The sequence below is a fragment of the Nycticebus coucang genome, chromosome 3, assembly GCF_027406575.1.
Source record: "Nycticebus coucang isolate mNycCou1 chromosome 3, mNycCou1.pri, whole genome shotgun sequence".
NCBI classification, from domain to species: domain Eukaryota; kingdom Metazoa; phylum Chordata; class Mammalia; order Primates; family Lorisidae; genus Nycticebus; species Nycticebus coucang.
Window position 1 is genome coordinate 77,989,416 of NC_069782.1, and position 17,887 is coordinate 78,007,302.

Sequence of the window (17,887 nt, forward strand, 5' to 3'; positions counted from 1 at the left end):
CTTCTGACCTTTATCCCACCCAGTACCCAGCTTTAAAAAACATATTTTGAAATGATTTCACTACTGCTACCTATACAATCCAAATAAATGTAATGCTCTACAAGTAAAGGAGAAATAAAAGGAAAGTAATTTATAATAGAGTAAGACAAATTTTAGTATTGTACCTCTTCTTTTGAATAAGGGTGAATTTCAGAGAAAATAATAATCCTTATATGGCACTTGAAACAAAGGCTAAATAAGCACAGATATACTTGGTTGGACAATTAAGTTCACAAACTTGTCCTAGAAAAAGTGCAACATACCTCACTGCTGAGTATCACTACTGTTGCCTTCTGAGTACTCCCCTTGGGAAGCTGTGCACTCCATAGTCCACCCTTCAAAGCTATTTTGGAACTCTTTTTCTAGCCATCAGAGCTGTCCTCATATGAAGTCTGACAACTAAGTCCGCAAACTCTTTCTAGAAAAAGTGCTATGTACCTCATTGCTGAATATCACTATGGTCACCAGATGGCCCAGGGGAGCACTTCAAAGGTGTCTGTATGTATAAGAAGACTCAATATGCATGGGACAGGGACAAAGCACAGACTTGCACAGATGGGCCATAACCTCTAAGAGTTGCACTGCCCATCTCTGAGACAGACGAGACAGCAGGGCTGGTGACATCTCTTTCTCTCCCTGTGGTCTTACCAGCAGGGTAGCCATATCTCCTTACTTGGTGGCTGCAGGCTCCATGGGCACACCTAAACTGAACACTGGCATGGTGTCACTCTCCCAATTAAAGAAAGTTGTGAGGGTAGCCAAGACTCCGGGCAGGGGTATACAGGCAAGGAATTCATGCTCATCTTTAAGCCATCACCCAAAGAAGACTTTGTTGTTCCCAGACCCAATGGGAAGCAAAGGAGGCCCCCAGTTTGGGGAGGAGTAGGGGACACGCCCTTATCATTTTAGGTGTCTGGGGTACAATCATGGTCCCTGCGGGGCCTGAGGACTGGTGGTGCTCCGTTGTTACCCTGGCAACCAGCTAGTTCCTGAGGAACTAGGCAGGGATGGGAGGAAATGGGACATAGGTAGTGATTCCAAGGTAGAGGGCTTTAGCAGGTCCTTAGAGTGACAGCAGGGAGGGACAGGGCATGCCATTCCACATCAGGATGCATCCCTGGAGGGTACTTCTTTTGTGGGTCAGCTGCAGATGGTAATTTTATCATTGGGGGCAATCAGACAAGAGATGTGATCCTCAGAAATGGCATTGCTAAAAAATGGCAACACTTACCATAACTCAAATATAGCAGAATCTCACATTCAAGGCACTGCACCCAAACAAACTTGTGTCATCTTGATTATAGCTAGTAATGCATATTATATAGAAACATACTTCCCAGAACAGTGCTTGGTTCGAGGCGGGCCCAGGCCTTACCCCCTTGCTTTATTAATGTTTTTTAAGTTTTCTGAGGAGATATGTGCTGGCTCTCCTGAGTCCTAACCACATGTAGGAAAGCCAGTCCCTCCTGCCTGTGTGGGGGCCCTAGTGTCAAGGTTTATAGGTAGCTCACACTCACAAGAGGGCTGAGCCCAGCACTGCTCTCCAGCGTCCACGGCACCATCTGTGTGGAGAGGGACATCAGGGTAGCTGGCCCCACTCCTGATGAGAGCCAGGAGGACCCTGAGATAAATACAGCCCATTCTGGAAGCCTGGGGGCCACAAGCCAGCCCCTTTTCATTCTAAGCCTTGCTGCTGCTCAGGCCTCCACCCGAGGCTTGGCTGCTTTGTTTCCTAGGGTCTCAGGATTCACATGAGCTGGAATTAATTGCACCCATGTGTTGCTTGCCAAACACAAACTTGGTTTCCACCTCCTCTTCTGAGCTGTGAATCTTCCTGCTGTTCATCATGCCAGTGGCGCCCGGAACCCAGGGCCTTTGCAGCTCTGAGTCACCCTGGAAGACACCAATCCTGGTGGCTCAGGGCTCAGCCCTGAGTTATTCTCGTTAAGCCCACTGAGTTATTCTCTTCAAGCACACTGGTTTCCAAAGGCCTTTACTTCTTCAGGAATTAGTCCAGACTTGCTGCTTTGGGGTGGCCCCAACAATCCTCCAACCTTCTGTGACTAGTTTTCAAAAGTACCGTATTTCCCCGTGTATAAGGCACATTTTTTTCCCCAACTTTTTGAGGGAAAAACAAAGATGCACAATAAACATGGGTAGTGCTAATTGTGTATCTCTATAAACATTTTTAATTGCTTCATTTACGCTTATGCGTTAAAAGTGTATCTCTAGAAAGCAATAACGATATCCATATGCAAAATAATGTCCTAGAATAAGGTAATTGGTTTTGTTGAACTTCTGAGGTACGTGCAGTGAAAGCATTTCAGCCAATGAAGAGTGACACACACTTTAAGCAGGAGCTAGCAATCTAGCCGATATTTTTACACAATTTCTTTATAATACAAAAACAAGAGTTTAAATATAAACAAATAAAATGTGAATTAAAAACTTAAAATGAAAGATTTTTTTATTGAATGTTTGGGCAAAAAATGTGGATGTGGGGGTAGCGCCTGTGGCTCAACGGAGTAGGGCACCGGCCCCCTATGCTGGAGGTGGCGGGTTCAAACCCAGCCCCAGCCAAAAACTGCAAAAAAAAAAAAAATGTGGATGTGCATTGTACGCGGGAGTGCTTTACACATGGCAACAAACGGTATAGTTTTTAAGGCACACTGGAGCCAAGTAGGGAGAGGAGTTGACTTCTCACTTTGTAACAACCTGTGTGGGCTACTTCCCTGTTGAATTTGCAATGGATATTTTACAATTGGTGATAGGACTGCTTGAGGCTTGATGAGCACTCATCCCTCCCCCTGCTGAAAGTGTCCTCTTTGCTTCCATGAGAGGATGAGTCAAAGGGCTGTGTGGCCTTTTTGTCCAGAGGTACGAGAAGAGAGAGCTGAGGGCTATGTGCCCCTCGCAGCCAGACTTGGGGAGACGGCACAAAGCCCAGAATGGGGAACTATGGATGAGGGGCAGCTGATAATAACCCGGACCTTGGACCTCTCCCAGGGCTCACTGGCATGGAGCCAGAGACACAAGGACAGCACTGAGTGGCTCTCTGTGGTTCCTTACCATGTTACAGGAGGTGCAGCTATTTCTCTCATTGGGCCCACTGTGCTCCCATCTTTCCTCTGTGGGGGCTCATAAGCCTCCCAGCAGCCTAGTCAAAAGAGCTCTGGACTTAGAACCTAGATTCAAGCTCCCTCATTTATAAAGCAGGTCTACTGAGACCCCAAATAAATTACATCCTGAGCCCCCAAGTCTTCTCCCTATATCATGGGGGCAAGGGTTCCTTTCATCTCTCGAGGCTGTAAAACCATGGGGTGTGGGCAGCTCAGAGGCCCCCTCTTGTGTGTGGGGTTCACCCTTCCTGGTGTCCCTTTATCATCTGCAGCTCAGGCAAGAGAAGGCCTTTTGCACCCTGAACCATGAGAAATACAATGCAGGCCACAGGTGTAATCTGACTGCTGATTGCAGTAGTCATTTTAAAAAGGTAAAAGGAAACATGTGAAATTAATTTTAATATCTCTTATTTAACCCACAACATCCAAAATGTCATTTCAACAAGTGTCAATACATAAAGCTTTATGAGTGAGACAGGTTGCATTCTCTTCTGCATACTGAGGTGTGATTTCATCATCTGGGGTGTGATTTCACACTTCCAGCATGCTCCAGTTTGGATCGGACACATTTTGAGAGATTGAAGCCTACTTGGGACTCTCAACTACCCTTTGGGACAGCAGGTCTCTAGACAGACAACTTTAAATGCTGGTGCTTTTCACTGATTGGATGGGGCCACTAAATGGCTGTACCAATGGTTTGTACCAAGGGAAAGGTAGCTAGAGGACTTGCTTCTCCTCCTCAGCTTCCTACTTGGTGACTGAGAGGTACTTGTCTTTGTAAGTATGATGGCCTAGAGAGGCTGCTAGGGCAGGACTGCCTCCTGGCAGGGCTGGACTCCTAAGTTTGGCATGGTGTAAGCACAGGGCTGTGTGTAGGAAGGGGCACATCTCTAGTCCTGTCTCTCCCCAGGCTCCAGGGAAATGCAGAAAGGGGGCATAGAATGGACCCTGACACAAGTGGTGGCTTTCCAGGCTGCAGGGCTTCCTGCCTGTGCTGGGGCCATAGGAGGTGGTGAGGGCACTGTGACCCTTCACACTGCAGATGCTCCTGGGCACTTTCTGGCAGGAAGGATGACAATGTCCTGTGGTTCTTGGGCTGTCACAATCCTTGCCCAGACTGGGGAACATGGTGAATAGAGCAGAAATATCCATAGGTTCTGTTGCAGGTCTGTGCAGGGCCTGGGGAGCATAAGAAGATGGAAGGGAGTAGTGGGGAAGATGGGAAGGAGGTGACCATGCCCTGGGGGATCCCAACCCTACCACAGGGCCTAATAGGATGTGTGGGAAGCGTGGCTGCCTCCACCCCAAATCACCCAACTTGGGGTGGCAATGATGATGGGGACAGGTCCAGATGGGGAAGACAAAGCCTTCGGGCTGAACATGACATCTGAGAGGTTTGACAGTGGGCTGGGGGCTGTGAGCAGTTGTCCCAGCAAGGGGAGGAAGAGAAAAACTGGTGGCAGGGAGTGACCCAGGGCCTGCTGCTTCTTAGCAGAACAGATGAGAGAAACAGGCTTTCCTTTTAGAGCCTCAAAGTTCCAAAGATCACTGTTCAAAAAGAGCTGCATCCTGAGTTTTTATTCCTGTGCAGGACGACGTCTTGTGTGGATACAGCCTCCAGGGTCACATGCCTGGGTGTAAGGTTGTGGCCCATAGTGGGGTCGGCTCCATTGTGTGCCCCTCATGCTTCTCTTCCTGGTCTCTTCCATCCCCCAGTGGGTTTCCCAGGCTTGGTTCTCCCATAAACTTCGGCACAGAGAGGTTAACAAACATGTCCAAGGTCACAGAGCTGGTGTTATGGGTTGAATTATGTCCCCTCCAAAATTTATATGTTGAAGAACTAATGCCTAATGCCTAGTACTTCAGAATGTGATGATATTTTGAGATAGGGTCTTTAAAAATAGGTAATAACGTTGAATAGTTTGATGAGAATATTTCAGATTGTATATGAAACCAGCACATTGTACCCCTTGATTGCACTAATGTACACAGCTATGATTTAACAATAAAAATAAATTATAAAATAAAAAAAAACAAAACTTAAAATAAAACCATTAGGGTGGGCCCCAATCCCACATGACTGGTGTCCTTATAAGAGGGGCTTTACCTAACAATTGCAATCAGTGTAACCTGGCTTATTGTACCCTCAATGAATCCCCAACAATAAAAAAATAATAATAATAAAATAAATAAATAAATAAAAAAGAAAAGGATGTTAGGACACAGATACACAGAAGAAGGACTGTGTGAGAACACAGGGAGAAGATGGGTATACAAAGATACAGGAGAAACCAACCCAGTGGGCACCTTGATGTCAGACTTCCAGCCTCCAGAACTGTAAGAAAAAAAGTGCTGTTGCTAAAGCCACCAGTCCATGGTTCTTTGCTATGGCAGCTCTCTCTGTGCTTTAGCGTCCTCCATTGTAATGTAGGAGTAATGACAAGGTTATTGAGGTTGTGGTCCATTTCCTCCATGTTTTCAAATTTCTGAGCATACAGTGTTTGTAATAATCAGTGACAATCTTTTGTACTTCTGTGGTATCTGTTGTTGTTTCTCCTTTTTCATTTCTGATTGAGGTTATTAGAGCTCTATCTTAGTTTTCTATTTCTAGTTAATCTGGCCAAGGGTGTATCTATTTTATTAATATTTTCAAAGAACAAACCGTTTGTTTTGCTGATCTTCTGAATGATTCTCATGTTCTCAATTTTATTTAATTCTGATTTAATTTTGCTTATTTCTTTCCTTCTGCTAGGTTTGGGATTGGGTTTCTCTTTCTTTTTCAGTTCCTTGAGATGGTTCATTATGTTCCTGATTTGTGCTATTTCTGTTTTTTTTTTTTTTTTGGATGTGGGCATTTAAGGCGATAAATTTCCCTCTTAGGACTGCCTTTGAAGTTTGATAGCTTGTGGCTTCATTGTAGTTTTGTTTGAGAAATCTAATGATTTAATTCTTTATCTCCTTCTTGACCCAGCTGTCATTCAGCATAGGTTGTTTAGTTTCCATGACTGGGTGGGGACGAAGATTTTTGTTGGAGTTGTGTTCTACTTTTATTCTGTTATGGTCCAAAAAGATACAAGGTATAATTTCTATTCTTTAAAATTCATTGAGGTTTGATTTGTGCCCTAAGATATGATCTATCTTATGGGCTGATGAGAAGAAAATATACTCAATTTTACTAGGGTGAGTATTCTGTATATGTCAGTTAAGCCCGTTTGTTCTAAAGTCTTACTTAAGACCATTGTTTTTTATTTACTTTCTGCTTGGAGGATCTGTCCAGTTCTGTCAGAGGGATGTTGAAGTCCCCAGTACTATGGTGTTGCAGGATATCATATTGTTCACGTTGATTAGGGTTTATTAAATATATCTGGGAGCATTTAAGTTGGGTGCATAGATATTTAGAACTTAAATGTCTTCTTGTATTGTTCCCTTGACCGGTATATAGTGTCCATCTTTGTCTTTCTTTACTTTTGTTGGTTTAAAGCCCAAAGAACCTGCAAATTAAGTGGCGATTCCTGTTTCTGATTTCCATTTGGCTGAAATATGGTTTTTTAACCCTTCACCTTGGGTTTTGTTTTGTCCTTGGAGATTAGATATGCTTCCTGAAGACATATGTACTTGGCTTGGGCCTTGTTATCCAGTCAGCCAGCCTGTGGCTCCTTAGTGGGGAATTCAAGCCATTCTCATTTACCAGGAAAATTAGTAAGTGTATGATGGTCTTCTGTTCATCTTGTTTTGTGAAGATCTGTTGCTTAGTTTTAGCACTGTGCCCTCGTGGAAGCTAGCCTTTGTCCTTTAGTTTCTGGATGTCGTTATTTTGCTGGTAGTCTATTGTGATGGTCAGTGTAAAGAATGGATCTGAATACTTCCTGCAGAGCTGGTCTTGTTGTGGCCAATTTCTTCAATATTTGCTTGTCAGTAAAAGATTTGATTTCTCCATCGAATATGAAACTTAGTTTAGCAAGATACAGCATCTGGGCTGAAAATTGTTTTGTTTGAGAAGGTTAAAGACAGATAGGCACTCTTTTCTGTCTTGAAAAGTTCTACTGAAAAGTCTGCTGCCATCCTGATATTTTTTCCCTCTTAGGTAAGAAACTGTTTACATCTGGATGCTTGCAGAATTTTCTCCTTCATTTTCACTTTCACCAAGTTAAGTAGGTGATGCTTTGTTTGAATTGAGTTATTCTGGGGTTCTGAAACTAACTAGTATCTCAATTTCTGGGTCTTTCATGATGCTTGGGATATTATCCCCAATGATATCTTGAAGTAGAACTTCCATGATTTTAAGACTCTCTTCTTCTCCTTCAGGGATTGCGATGATTCATATATTCATACATTTCATGTATTCCTATATCTCTCTAAGTGAGTATTTTGCTTTTGCTCTCTTCTTTTCTGCATCCTTGAATACTTGGGTTAATTCAAAAGTCTTGTCTTCAATTTCTGAGATTTTTTTTCTCTGTGTTCTACTCTATTGCCTAGACTCTCTATTGTGTTTTGAAACTCCTTGAATGTCTCCTTCATTCCTTAAGTTCTTCTATATCCTTCCAAATTATGTCCTGAGTCTTATTGACTTTATCTTTAATTTTATGATTTCTTGGGATGATGTTTTGATTTCTTTTTGGATTTATTTTCCATCTTCAATTCCATTCCTCTTATTTGACATCCATATTCTGAATTCTATTTCTGACATTTCAACAATTTCTCTATGGATGATATTACCCTTGTAATGTCTTGGTGAAGTTGATCTCTTCTGATTTTTCATGTTGCCAGGGTTCTTTGGCTGATTACCCTCCTGTGTGTTTTCAATTTATTTATATATTTCTAATACTTTTTAAGCTAAAATATTAGGTTGTGCTTAAATTGTTATTGAGAGATATTCTAGTTGGGGTCCCGTAGGCAGCACCCAAGAGACCACTGGGGCCTTAAAGTTGGAGTCTGGGCCATTGGGGTGTAGCACCTATCTGTCAGCAATGGTGCCATTCAACTGGCCCTGGGGAATTTTGGATGTCAGGTCAGGTGGACTGGTAGTGACACTGCCTGCCCCAAAGTGCAGATCTCACCAGGCCCCTTTTAAAATTTCTCAGTGTCAACTGGCAGTTCCTTGTTCCTCCAGCTGCTCAGTAGGCATTAGGGCCATTTGGCTGCCTGTTTTAGGGCTGTTTGGATGCCTAATTTGTCAAGTTGAGAGGCCTCAAGATGTGGGACTTACCCCAACCCTTCAAGACCCACTGGAGCAAAGCAGTTGCTCCGTACATAGTTAGCCTCCTCAGCAAGGATTTGGTCCCATTTGGATACTAAAACAGGCTAGCAGATATCAGTTTTAAGGGCCCTGGAACATGAAATTTACTGTGTCCCTTCCAGGGCCTGTCATAGCAATGGCCACTTGCTATGCTGATCCACTCAGCAGGGTTTTAAGGCTGTTTGGAAATGAAAAGTGGCAAGCTGAAATCAGATCTAGAGGCCGCAGGATATGGAGCTCACCACTCCCCTTAATCACTGTCGCTCATACCTGTGGCCCTTCCTGCACACAGCTTCCCAAAGCTCCCTTTCAGGTATGCAGCATGTGAAGGTCCCTGAGAACGGGCCTTGTTTTCCCTAAGCTGGGTAGAGTGGGGCTGAGGGCAGGACCTCCATGTGATGCTCCTAGGCTGGGGGCAGCTCCTGTATAGTTGAACTATTCCTGCCAAAGTACCTGCTCCTCCTGCAAACAAATTCAAAAAGCTATAGTTTCTGCTGAAGTTATAGCTGCAACAGATTAGTAATGCCCCAGCTTTCCCCTGAAGCTTACAGTATGCTTCCTAGCATATCCCAGACAGAGGTTGCCTAAGCCCACCCACCCTTTTCCAAGTTAGTAGGAGGGAAGCTGGGGGCTGAACATCCAAGAGGGGCCCACTGGCTACAGATGCCAGACCAAGCTACTCCAAAGTTCCCCCTTAGCAGGAGAACACACTTTACCATTGTTAGTGTAATTGAGCCACAATTTCCTGCCACAGTGTCAGGGGGTGGATTAATTCAGTTCCTTGGGCTGCACAATGCAGAGGTTCCTCAGAGTTGCCTCCAGACCTGTTGGGGTCCAGACAGTCCCTCTTGGCCCCCTTTCCTCCTGTGGTTAGCTAAGTATCCTGCCAATTGCTGGTGACAGAGAAGATGGCCTCTGTAATCCTTGCTTCTACCATCCCTCTGAGGACTGGGAGGGGCCAAAGCTCCTTTGCCTTTCAGGTGTCTGGGGATAGGCCAGCACCACCAGGCTATCTAAGCCAAGCTAGGGCTCTGACTTGCCCATGTGGAGGGAAGCAGGCCTCTGAGGAGCAATCAAGAAAGAGGTGGTATGGTCTGGGGCTGCAAGGCAGCAAAGCCAAAATTGCTCACCATTCTGTCAGGCAGGATGGGAACCCAGAGAGAGGATGCCCTAGGTGCAGGAAAACTGGGACTTCCATGGGGTGAGTGGTCCTATGTTTCCCTGCTTGCAGAGAGCCCCTGAATGGGAAGGGCTCCCCCTTACTTTTCTATTTGCCTCTGGGCTCCTCCAGGTCTGGTCCATTCCGTAACTGTACTCTGTTTTCTTCCTTCCTGTTTCTCATATTCATCTCCACAGTTTGTCTCAGTGGTGTTGCCAAGTACCTTAATTTCTTCTCCTTGTGATATACTCCCCACCCCACCCCCAATTTCAATTACTCTGAGTTTGCTTCAGTACAATTTTCCTCTTTCTGGATGAGAGCTTCTGACAAAAGCTACTTCTAGTTGGCCATCATGCCCCGTGCCTTGATGAAATTTTCTTACACCATTCAATACTTTAAACCACTTCCAACTTATATGTCAAAGATCAAATAATGATCTATCATCAAAGACGATTCTTAATAGTCTACCATCTGACAACTGGATTAGGTCATTATTCAATCCCTGGTGAAAGGGAAGGGAAGGTTTAGTTGCCCAGTTATTAGTCATTTGCTTTTTTGTCACAGATAATTAGTATTTTACATCACTTCTTGCTTTATGCCCCACTGACATTTCATTCCAGGACAGGTCTCTAGGGGATAAATCAGGATGGTTGTGGAATGTGCTTTAATTTTATGAGTAGAAAAGGGTGGTCTTAAAAAGTAGGAGGGAAAGGAATACACAAAGATCTCAGGTGTGTTCCAAATGAATGAATTCCTAGAATGGAATACCATGGATGAAGAAGATCTAGAAATTGATTCCCTTAAAACTGTCCTTCCAAAGTGTACCCAGGAGTATACAAACCCTAGACTGAAGACCCCGATCCATCTGATGAGCTTAGAATAGAGCCAAGGAGCATATGAAGTGTTCGGTAAATACTAACTCTGGTTGTCATGGTGGCCTCTGTAAATTATCTGGCCACAGTAGGTGCTCAGTAAGTGAAATGCAGAAAGAGCTCAGGGCTTAATAAGGGGTCAGACTATTACAGCTCTCTCTGAAGCTGAAATTCTCTTACACAGCTCTAGAACCTGCATTGGTTACCTGTCTGACAAATCATCCCAAATATAACAACTTAAAAAAACTATTTTATTTTCTCATAACTCCACACATCAGAACCTTGGGCTAGGCACATCTGTGCAGTTCTTGTCTCAGTTAGATTTATTCATGCAGGTGTCATCTGCTGGTGGATCAGGTAAGGCCTGGTTGCTTTAGTACCTCAGCTGGAATGGCTGGTGTCTGATCCATGCAGTCTTATCTTTTGGTGGGCTGTTCAGGCTTCCTCATGTGGCAGCAAGAAAGAAACCTCAGAGCACAGGTGCCTTTTATGCCTCTGCTTGTGACATATTGGCTTGACCAATGCAAGTGACACATTGTTTCCCTGACCAAAGCAAGTCATGGGCCAAGCCTAGGATCATTGTGCATTTGAGGGGAGCTGTATGTGGGTATAGACAGATACAAGAAGGTGTGATTCATTGAGTCCATTGATATAATAACCCCAGGGTCCTCGTGATTGCTTCAACTTTACTTATTTTTTTCTTTTTCTTTTCTTTCTTTTTTTTTTTTTTGAGATAAAGTCTTCCTCTGTTACCCTGGGTAGAGTGCAGTAGCATCATCACCTCAAACCCCTAGGCTCAAGTGATCTTCCTGCCTCAGCCTCCTGAGTAGCTTGGATTATAGGTACATACCACTACAGTCTGCTAATTTTTTATATTTTTGATAGAGATGGGGTCTTGCTCAGACTGGTCTCAAGCTCCTGATCTCAAACGATCCTCCTTCCTGAGCCTTTCATTAGCTTTACTTCTATTTGAAGTAAACTCAGTTGTGAGCCACAGACTGGACACTTGTTGGAGTAAGTGCCTAGGTATTCTTATTTTTTCTCTGCATACAGAATTACTCCTGATTCCCATCATCAAGGAATTACTTGAAGATATACTATAAAAGGATGTCTTGCTCTAAGACTGTTTTCCCAAGGGCATCTTTTCAGAAGAAGAGCATTAATCACAGAACACAAACCCATTTTATAAGGATCTTCTAAGTAGAGACCAGTTTTTCCCTCTTCCCCCAAGAGGACTTTCTGTGACTAAAGCAAAGCTCGTAAGTTGGGTGAGCTTATTGCTCTGGAGCCCCACGGATTAGAACCCAACACAACCACTTTGAGTAAAAGTGAACACTTTGGGCTATATAAGCAGGAAGTTTGGGATGTATGGCTTTGTGTGTGGCTACCCCAGGGCTGGAACAATATCACCTCACTGTGGTGCCCATGCTGTACTCCTCCAAACCCTGAGAGTTGACTGGTATAGACCAACACTTGAATAACACCTTGTTCTCTGCATTTCCTGGTAATTCTTGGAGCATACATATTTGAAATAGCATTCATTTACCATCTTCTATTATTTTTCCTTTTACAGTGAGACATTATTTGGTGAAATGCCCTCAGAACAGGTAAGAATATTTTCTTCCTTTTTTCAAATGAAGCTCTTTTCTATTTTTTATCAGTCTTTTCTTTTGTTACCAAGAAATTGGTTGAATCTGTATTTTTAGCTAAAGGTATTCATATTAGTCCATGAATGAGACTAAAGATGTGGTGTGTGTTCTTCATGTACTTGCATGTTTCCAGCACATCCTGGTTATTACACCAGAGAGGGATCAGAGCACACATGGCTCATGCTGACCCAACACATGCGCTGGAGATGGCTTGGTATGTGGTTCTACTGGGCTTCTGCCCTGTTTAAAAGGACCTTGTACTTTGATATCTTTGACCACAAACACTCCTGATTTCCATCATCAATGCTGACCTTTCCCATCACTTTTAGTTGGTGGGATATACCTCACAGAGAACATAATAATTATAGGAGATACTATACACTCAAAGCATTGAAAAACAGGGCCAGGTGCCATGGCTCATGATTGTAATCCTAGCACTCTGGCAGGCCGAGGTGGGTAGATTGCCTGAGCTCATGGGTTTGAGACCAGCCTGAGCAAGAGCAAGACCCCGTCTCTAAAAATAGCTGGGTGTCATGGCGGGTACGTGTAGTCCCAGCTACATGGGAGGCTGAGGCAAGAGAATCACTTGAGCCCAAGAGTTTAAGGTTGCTGTGAGCTATGACGCCAGGGTACTCTACCAAGGGTGACAAAATGAGACTCTGTCTCAAAACAAAACAAAACATTGAAAAACTGGAGACTTCCGATCCAGACAACATGGGATAGATCAACTTCTTCCTTTTCTTCTCCGCTAAGCAAAACTGTCAACACTAGAACTAACAAGAGACCGACCATCAAAGGAAGACTTTGAAAGGTAGTGAAAAGAAGGAAAACTGACGAAGGATCCCAGGACTGGAGAAACAACACAGATGCAAGCCATCTTACGTTTCCCCATCCAACAGCAGAAGGGGACCCTGACCTGTTCGTTCCCTATCCCAACCTGGCAACCAAGAGCATTGAAGTAAGCTCATTTCTTCCCTGGACCTCATGGGAGTTGCTTTAAAAAACCTCCCATGAGCCTGACATCACTAGCAAGGAGGGTGAATCAGGAGCCCCTTCCACAACAGACCCCAGGGGGAAGGGCTTTCTTTTCTTGGCAGGCCTGAGTCTCCGCTTCCCAACCAGGTGACACCAGGGATGAAGGACAGAGCCAGCAAATGGCATCTAGACACAACAAATGACCCATCGAGGAGGGGTCTTCATCTCCATGGGCCTGAGTCTTCCCTCCCAAACTAAAAGACATCTGGCTTCCCAATCTGAGGAAATCTCCTCCATCCCCTCAGGCACCAGCACCAGCTAAACCAAATAGACACAAATGAATACCATAAAGCCTCTGCAAATGAAAAGATCATTGGAAGTGTAGCCTGCAGAAATAAGCCAGGATTGTATATAAACCTAAATAGAGTGACTGACTACAAAAATGAAAGTTTCACCTAGGACCCAGGAACTCCTAATCAGATACTATCGAAACTCATTCAGCATACTAAAAACTACAAAAATCACAATTTCAATGAGAAAAGCTAATTGACCAGATAAACACTAAGATGAATCAGGTCATGGAATTATCTGACAAAGATTTTACAGAAGTTACCATAAAAATGACTCAATGATCAAAAATGGCAAAACAGAAAATCTCAGCCAATATGGAGAAGCTATCAAATAAACCCCAAACAACTAGAAATGATGGAACTAAAAAGTATAAAATGAAAAACTCACTGGTTGGTAGCCGGGCGTTGTGGCGGGCGCCTGTAGTCCCAGCTACTCGGGAGGCTGAGGCAAGAGAATTGCGTAAGCCCAAGAGTTAGAGGTTGCTGTGAGCCGTGTGACGCCACGGCGCTCTACCAAGGGCGGTACAGTGAGACTCTGTCTCTACAAAAAAAAAAAAAAAAAAAAAAAAAAAAGAAAAACTCACTGGTTGGGCTCAGTAGTAGAGTAGAGATGTCAGTGAGATGTTAGCAAACAGAGATGTTAGTGAACTTGAGGACAGGTATTATAATTTGCCTAATCTGAACAACACACACAAAATATATTCAAAACAAACAAAAGGCAGACATTCCTTAATGGGCTATGGGACCAAAGATCTAGCATTCTGTCACTGGCATTTCAGAAGGACAGGAGGAACAGAGTAGAGATGAAAGAGTGTTAGAAGAAATAATGGCCAACATGCCCCCAATTTGGCAAGACAAAGATCTATAGATTTGTGAAACCAAATAAATGCCAGGCAAGATAAACCCAATGTAATCCACACAAAGACACCCTATAATTAAACAGAAGACAAATTTAAATGAGTGTATCAGAGCATATCTCCTTCAACTCTATGGAAGCAGAAGAATGTGGCACATTTTTCAAACACTGATAGAAAGGAATTATTAACCACAAACTCTACATCTAGCAAGACTATCCTTCAGGGATGAAAGGAAAATAAAGATGTTCTCAGATGAAGGAAAACTAAAAGAAGCTGTCACTAGCAGACCTACTTTAAAATGACTAACAGAAATTCTTGAAACACAAAACAAATTATGCCATAGACTATTCTTTCCATGAATAGTCATGAGTTTTAAAAATCATATTTGATGATTGAAACAAAAATTATAAAGTCATCTGATTTTCAAGACAATGCTCGTTAAAAGTGAGGAAGGTAAAAATGACCCAAATCAACATCAAAAGTCCAGTAAAGTGGTAGAATATTGATGCCTGATATATATTGTAAGGCCAAAGCTACGATTGAAATAACTACAAAAATGAAAAACACCAAAAGAAATACACATACACACACTGAAGAACTATAGAAAAATCAAGATAGCATTTTAAAGTATATTCAAGTAACATAAAGAAACAGAGCAATGAGATCCACAGGAAACAAACAGAAAAGAAATGTTAAGATGACTGTGGTATGATAATCACTAACATACCGTTTATTTTAAATGTAAATACATCAATAAAGTTAGAAACTAACATAGCAGGTAAAACATATGACCTAGCTATATGCTGTTTAAAAGAAATCCGCTTCAGACACAGTAGCACAAGTATACTGAAATTAAAAGGATGGGAAAAGATGCTACACAAACAATAAGATAAATCAGGAATGGATATACTGAATCTGATAAAATAGACTTCAGGGGGACATTAGATGATTAAAGGATCAATCCAACAGAAACATAGAATTCCTAAATGTGCACACATCAGACAATAGAACCATAAAATTCAAAAAGCAAAAAAACTGAAAGAGCCAAGAAGAAATAAATCAATCTATAGTTTTACTTGGAGATTTCAATATGTCCCTTTCAGTTACTGATAGACCTGCTCTAGACAGAAAATTAGCAAGGATGTTTAAGATCTAAACAACACGATCAACCAAACAATCCATGCATAGTAAATGCTCTAATCAACTATGGGAGAACATATTTGTTTTTCAAGCCCTCGTGGAACATTCATTAAGATAGACTTTCTGCTGAGTTATAAAGCAAACTTCAACAAACTGAAAAGAATTAAAATCATACTGAGTGTGTTCTATGACCAAGGTGGAATCAAGTGAGAAATCAATAACAAGATAATAGCAGGGGAATCTCTGAACATGTCAAAATTAAACAGCACACTTTTTTTTTTTTTTTTTTTTAAATAGCACAATTTTTTATTTTTTTTTTTGCAGTTTTTGGCCAGGGCTGGGTTTGAACCTGCCACCTCTGGCATATGGGGCCGGTGCCCTATTCCTTTGAGCCACAGGCGCCACCTGAAATAGGACACATTTTTATTGAAAATGACAAGCTGATCCTAGATTATATATTTGCACATAAATTTTGATAAAGAACGAAAAGGACTTACACATTTGTTTTCAGAGCTTATTCTTTTATTTATTTATTTTGCATTTTTTGGCTGGGGCTGGGTTTGAACCCTCCACCTCCGCTATATGGGGCCAGCGCTCTACTCCTTTGAGCCACAGGTGCCACCCGTTCAGAGCTTATTCTAAGCACTGAGGTATTGGTACACCTATAGGTACAGAGATCAGTGTAACATAACTGAAAGCCCAGAAATAAATCCTTAAATTTATGGTTGATTAAATTTTTACTAAAACGCAGGACAATTCTAAAGGGAAAGTATAGACTTTCAACCAATAGTGTTGAAAACATCAGCCAGGACCCTTCCCTCACATTATACCCCAAATTAACTAAAAATGGATCTTAGATCTAAATGTAAAAACTAAAATTACAAAAAATACAGAATAAAACAGGAGAAAATCTTTGTAACCATGAATTGGGCAAAGTGATACAAACACAGGATTCACAAATGAAAGAAAGGAAAAAATTGAAAATCTTTCCACTTACAAAGACACCATTAAGAAAATAAAAAGATAAGCCCCCAACTCAAAGAAAATGCTTGCAAATCAGATGATGGATAAAAGACTTGTTTCCAAAATATATAAATACCTCTCATAACTTAATAATAAGATGACCAATAACACAAGTAAAAATGAGCAAAAAAGATTGGAACAGATATTTCGCTAAAGAGGATATACAAATGGCCATCAAGTATGTGAAAGGTGTTGGATATCATTAGTCATTAGCAAATTAAGCAAATTAAAACCATAATATGAGACGTCTGCACCCCCCACTATAATGGCTACAATCCAAAAGGCAGACAATGCCAAGTTCTGGCAAGGATGTGGAGAAATTGCCTTTTAGTATGTTGTTGGGGATGTAAAAAGGCACAGCCACTTGGGAAAACAATTTGGTGGTTTCTTTTTGTTGTTGCAGTTTTTGGCCAGGGCCAGGTTAATTTGGTGGTTTCTTAAAACGGGTAACTTGTCATATGACCCAGCAATTGCACTTAAAGAAATCTACCTAAGACAAATAGAAGTATGTGCCCACAATGACATATACTCTGTTGTTCAGAGCTGTTTTGTTCATAATAACCAGAAACTGGAAACAATATAAATATATCTATCAACTAGTGAATGGGTGAACAAAATTTGGCTTATCTACCCAATAATGTACTACTTGGTAATAAAAAAGAACAGATTACAGAAATAGGCCAAAACATGAGTGAACCTCAGAAACATCATATTAAGGGCATGAAGCCAGATGCAAAAAGTTACATATTATCAATTCCACTTTGATGAAATACCAAGAAAAGGTATATTTATGGAGACAGAAATTAGGTCAGAAGTTCCCTAGGGCTGAGGGCGGGAGGGAAGATTAACTATAAATGGCCAAGATGGAACTTTTGGGGGGCAATAGAAATGTTTTAATTTTATAAATCTAAAAACTATTGAATTGTACACTGATTACTGGCCAGGGATATCAGTTTTGCCTCAATAAAGCAGTTTGTTCCTTTCTTAAAGCATGTGTCCCCATAAGGCCCCTCAAGGACTACGGGACGCTGGCATTTTAGACTTGGGTGATGGCTGCGGATGGTCCGAGCTGGGTGCCTGAGTGGCAGTTCTTCTCATGCGCACTTCTCCTATTGGGTCAACCCCCAGATGTGCCTCTGGAAAGCCCGTTTTTAGTACAGTAGTACCCCAGGACCCTGCTGGGGCCAGGCCTTACCCCCATAAACCTGGTAATGAGTTTCCTACCATCTTTGCATCCATCTTTCTGATTAATACCTCATAACCACTTCGTGCAACCCAGATTCTGTGCCATAGTGCTTGGCTAGTGAGCCAGTTAATTTTTGCCTTTTACCTGGCTTTGGCCTGAGTTAGGCTCTGCATCTGCAGCCAGGTAGTTCCTCCTGTCCCTGTCACACCAGGGGCTCTCAGTTCTCAGCACCCTCAGCTGATGGCCCCCCTCCCTGTGCTGCTGCCATGGAGGATGGGCCCC

The 17,887-nt window shown here is 42.4% G+C and overlaps 1 protein-coding gene across 1 annotated transcript in view; it reads left to right on the plus strand.

Annotated features, from left to right (window-relative positions):
- The window catches only part of VSTM4 (V-set and transmembrane domain containing 4), a 99,372-nt gene that overhangs the window by 39,681 nt on the left and 41,804 nt on the right, over nt 1-17,887 (plus strand). Inside the window, exon 5 of the mRNA XM_053586008.1 lies at nt 11,999-12,032. Coding sequence (XP_053441983.1) covers nt 11,999-12,032 — 34 coding nt within the window. The remainder of the gene's footprint in view (nt 1-11,998; nt 12,033-17,887) is intronic.